Source organism: Polypterus senegalus, chromosome 1 (genome assembly GCF_016835505.1).
Source record: "Polypterus senegalus isolate Bchr_013 chromosome 1, ASM1683550v1, whole genome shotgun sequence".
In the NCBI taxonomy this organism is placed as follows: Eukaryota; Metazoa; Chordata; class Cladistia; order Polypteriformes; family Polypteridae; genus Polypterus; species Polypterus senegalus.
The window spans coordinates 127,098,978-127,104,181 of NC_053154.1; the positions used below are offsets into that span (position 1 = coordinate 127,098,978).

At 33.7% G+C, this 5,204-nt stretch overlaps 1 protein-coding gene across 1 annotated transcript; it reads left to right on the top strand.

The window, feature by feature from the left end:
• The first annotated feature begins 800 nt into the window (after positions 1 to 800).
• Positions 801 to 4,807, top strand: LOC120518398 (extracellular calcium-sensing receptor-like). The gene is made up of 5 exons (XM_039741187.1): positions 801 to 1,058; positions 1,863 to 2,663; positions 2,747 to 2,974; positions 3,100 to 3,223; positions 3,894 to 4,807. Exons 1-5 carry the CDS (start codon positions 801 to 803, stop codon positions 4,805 to 4,807), a joined length of 2,325 nt encoding a protein of 774 aa, XP_039597121.1.
• The last annotated feature ends 397 nt before the right edge of the window (positions 4,808 to 5,204 follow it).

The window sequence follows — 5,204 nt, forward strand, 5'->3', positions numbered from 1 at the left end:
AATAAAACACGATCTACTGCCACCTAGTGTCCTTCTGTTACTTATACCAAGTTAATGGGATTCATTCAACTCTCATCAGTTTCTGTGTAATTCAACAAAGCACAAAGGCCGTAAATTGATTATAAGTAAAACATAAGTTACCTGTGTTTTGTGTCTGCTAACACATTCCTCTAACAATAGAGTGCAAGTGACTTGGAAATACACTCATTTATTTAATTAAAAAATTGTAAACCTATAATGAGAAATACAATCAAGGTTTTAAATTAAATCTCAAGGTGACATCTTCCTTTCCTGAGGTAACATGTGAGTGCTAATGCCTTTGAGAGTTAAAGATTTAATGTAACCATACATTTCCTCTCATATTGCAGTATGCCCCTATAGGCCAAGCTTCACCATAAAGACTGAGTACAGTCAGAGTTGCAAAGTATTTAGATTTTTGGCATCACATTGAAATGCTATTATTTGGAGTGATATTCATTGCTCTTGTGATGGGTGCAGAAGAGCCAAAATGCCAGATCCAGGGATGGCTCTTGTCACCTCAGTTTGCGAAAGAAGGTGACATTATGATTGGGGGTGTCTTTTCTTTTCATCTCACTCTTCTCAATGACAAGCCAGCATATAAAACAGTGCCTGAGTTGCCTAAATGTTTGGGGTAAGTCAACAGCTACAGAATGTGTATTTAAATAAACATGCATTTCTTTAACAAATTAAACTATATCTTGGGGCTTTTATTGTTTTTGATTGTGAATGCATTTTTTAGTCTTTCCAAGAGATATGAAGATTACCAAGTGGCTGCCACTATGATGTTTGCTATAGAAGAAATTAATAACAGCTCCAAAATTCTGCCTGGCATTACTCTTGGTTATAAGATTTTTGATGGCTGTGGGTCTGTACGCACAGCTGTTAGGGCTACGATGTCACTGATGAATGGTCTAACACAAAAAAATGTCCTTGGTAAATCATGCAGCACATCTTCAAACATTCAAGCAATCATTGGGCATTCTGGATCATCCTCATCAATTGGCATTGCATCAACTGTTGGACCATTTCAGATTCCTGTGGTAATTAGGCCTTTTTAACTAATTCTCTCAGTTTTAAAATGTTTTGATTTTTATCGTGGACTGCCAAAAACAGAATGGGTATTCATTTAGTACAAACAAAAAATAGCTTTACTCTGTCAACCTTCAAGAATGCTGAGGGTGTTTGACTTTCAATATTTGGAAAAAATGCCACATATAACCAAGCCTGGCAAGAGTGTACCTTGAAAGACCAGTATTTAGTCATCAGAAGCATGTAGTGTTTAAATTAATTTGTGGGCATTCTTTAGGCTTAAACCGTATGTCCCATATATGTTCAATGTAGGGTAGCTTTTTTAACATGTATCTCTTTACTCATTCAGTGAATATCATAGTCATTTGTCATATGAAAGGCCAGTCTCTCAGTCTGTCTTTAATGCTGTCCTAAAAGTTCCAAATTTTACTCCGAGTTCAGCCAGATCATAAAGATGTATAGAATAAAACAGTTTTTAAAGTTTTTTTTTGCCTTTTGATTAACATTTTGAATTGTTCGTACTCTTATTTGTTACACATTATGTGGTTACAGATATTTTATAATTACAATCCTTTCCAAGCAAAAAATTTGATTAGATATAATTTAATTATTAATCCAGTTTCTGAAAATACTTTACCTACTACAAGGATGCATGGAGCTTTAGCATATTTCAACATCATCCATCCCTTCATTTTCTGATGATGTTAATGTAAGAACTTTTCATAGAGTTTTAACAAGAACTGCTTTTGTTTATACCATTTTAAAATGGCTCTTGCCTTTGCTGTTTTATTGTGCTTCCCTCCATTCTACAGATAAGTCATTTTGCAACCTGTGCCTGCCTAAGCAATAAACGTGACTATCCAACATTTTTTCGAACAATACCAAGTGATTATCATCAAAGCCGAGCTTTAGTTCAGCTTGTAAAATATTTTGGGTGGAACTGGGTTGGAGCAATTAAAACTGACAATGAATATGGCAATGGAGGAATGGCCACCTTTGTTGAAGTAGCAAAGAAAGAAGGTATCTGCATTGAATATTTGGAGACCTTTACCAAAAATAGTAAAAAAGAAGTTTTCCTCAAAATTATAAACTTACTACAAACATCTACTTCCAAAGTAGTTGTGGCCTTTGTGACGCTTTCAGACATGGAGTTCTTGACAAATGAACTGTTGCTTAACAATGTGACGGGTATGCAGTGGATAGGAAGTGAATCATGGGCTTCCACTAAAAGCCTAGCAACAGCTACAAATTTCAGAGTTCTTGGTGGGACACTTGGTTTTGCAATAAGCAATGCTGTAGTAGCAGGTCTTAAAGAATTTTCACTGAAAATACGTCCATCAGACTCTCCTGGCTGGGCTGAGTTCTGGGAAAATATCTTCGGCTGTAGCCTGACATCTCAAGATAAGACTGTAAATGCATGCACAGGCTTTGAAACTCTCAGAGATGTTAACAATGAATTCACAGACTTCACAGAACTAAGAATTACTAATAATGTGTATAAAGCGGTATATGCCGTTGCTCATTCGCTCCACAATTTATTGTCATGTAATGATGATAAAGGGCCTTTCGCTAATAACTCCTGTGCAAATAAGGCAAACTTTGAACCCTGGCAGGTAAACAGGTGTATTCTTTGAGCTTTGATTAAGTTCATTACCAACTGAACAATCTACTCTAAGAACATTTTTCTGTCCTACAGGTACTGCACTATGTGAAAAAGGTTAACTTCACTACGAAGACAGGAGAAAATGTCTATTTTGACATTAATGGAGATCCAGTAGCAAGATACGAACTGGTAAACTGGCAATTAATGAAGGAGGGTAATGTAAAATATATTACAGTTGGATACTATGATGCATCTATAACAGAAGGGGCACAGTTTGTATTGAATAATAACACTATTATTTGGGCTGCCAATCAGACTAAGGTAAGGATATGTTTATTGTTATTATATGAATTAACCTTGAAAACCAAATCCAAAAAGTATAATTCAGTTTTATTTCTTAAATAACATGTGACCTTCTTTTTTTTGTTTCTTTGTTTTCCTCTCAGGTACCTACATCGGTGTGCAGTGAGAGCTGCCCCATTGGCACACATAAAGCTATTCAGAAAGGGAGACCAATTTGTTGTTTTGATTGCATTCCATGTGCAGATGGAGAAATCAGCAATACAACAGGTAAAGACAGAGCAACATTTGAGAGACAAATACAAAAAAAAACAGCAATGCATGCATTAGAAAAAGTGTGGTACCATTAAAGTTTTAGAAAACATTCAAGAAGATTTATTAATTTGGAAAAGTACAAATATATATCAGCAATGTATACCAAAAAATATTCAGTACTTGTTAATTTTAAAAACACATTATCAAAGTCTAAATATCAAATTTGCTTGAACATAAAAATATTATTTAAAAAAAATAAATAACATTAATTTTAATTCATTCATTAATTTTGCTACCATCAAAATCTTATGTGTCAAGATAATCTATTATAAACTTTGCCAGGGATTTCTATAGTTTTACATGTATTAATCAGTAATACTAATAATAGTAGTATTCTAATAGCATTCTACTCTAAGCTGTCTGACTGAAGATGGTAGTTATTTTCTAGGACAAAGGTTTTAAGTGTTAGGATCTGAAATCACACACTATAATAATTTATTCCAAATAAAGTAAATTCAGGATAAATGTGAAAGGCTAAATGCAAATGCTTTGTTCTGGGCGTATAAACAGTTTATGTACAGTATATACAGTATTTAAAGGCACACACATACATATAGGTATACACATTTTGAAAAATGTTACAGAATTGTTTTACTAAAGCAAACAAAAATATTCCTTTTTTCAGATTCTATGGAGTGTTTGAGCTGTCCAGCAGAATACAAATCAAATAATGTAAAAGACAAATGCATCTTGAAAGAAATTGAATTCCTATCATTTGCTGAAATTATGGGCATTGTTCTTGTAGCATTTTCATTTCTTGGAGCTGGTGTAACTGTTGCAATAATTGCTGTGTTCTTCAATCACAAAGACACTCCAATTGTCAGAGCTAATAATTCAGAGTTAAGTTTTCTTCTGCTGTTCTCTCTGACACTGTGCTTTCTTTGTTCACTCACCTTCATCGGAGAGCCCTCTTCTTGGTCCTGCATTTTGCGTCACACAGCTTTTGGGATCACATTTGTCTTGTGCATTTCTTGTGTCCTGGGAAAAACTATAGTGGTGTTAATGGCTTTTAGGGCCACACTTCCTGGTAGCAACATTATGAAATGGTTCGGACCAATGCAGCAGCGGTTAAGTGTGTGCAGTTTCACACTCATACAAGTTACAATTTGCACTTTATGGTTATCTGTATCTCCTCCTTTCCCAATACGAAATATGAAATACTACAATGACAGAATTATTTTAGAATGCGACTTAGGATCTGTTATTGCATTTTACTCTGTATTAGGATATATTGGATGTCTGTCTATTTTATGCTTTGTTTTGGCTTTTTTGGCTCGCAAGCTACCAGACAATTTCAATGAAGCGAAATTCATCACCTTCAGCATGCTAATATTTTGTGCTGTTTGGATCACCTTTATCCCTGCTTATATCAGCTCACCTGGTAAATATACTGTAGCTGTAGAAATATTTGCTATTTTAGCGTCCAGTTTTGGTCTGCTTTTTTGTATATTTATTCCTAAATGCTATGTTATTTTATTTAAACCAGAAAATAATACAAAGAAGCACTTAATGGGTAAAATGCCATCAAAATCTCTCTGAACTACTGCTATAGGCATCTTTTTTAACTTTAAATTTTCTTTTCAAAATAAAATTTATCTTTTCCAAACATGTTTCAACCCTACATGGAGGTGCAAAATAAATATGTACCTCTTGTAAATACAGGTATATTACAAATATTAAATTTTATGAAGAAAAATAATGATCAAAATCCTTTTCAAAAAGTAACACTTATTATATGCTTTATTTTAAAATGTACACAGAATATATTGTGCTCTACTCTGAACATAACTAATTTAAAAAAGAAATACAGTACCTTTTTATACACTCCAAAAAGAATGTATGCTTTAGTGCAGTACTAAAAAATGAAATAATTTTTATATTTAACAGTTTCTATTTAGGTGAGGCACTCTCTGTGATATGTTCTTTCTGCTTAGTT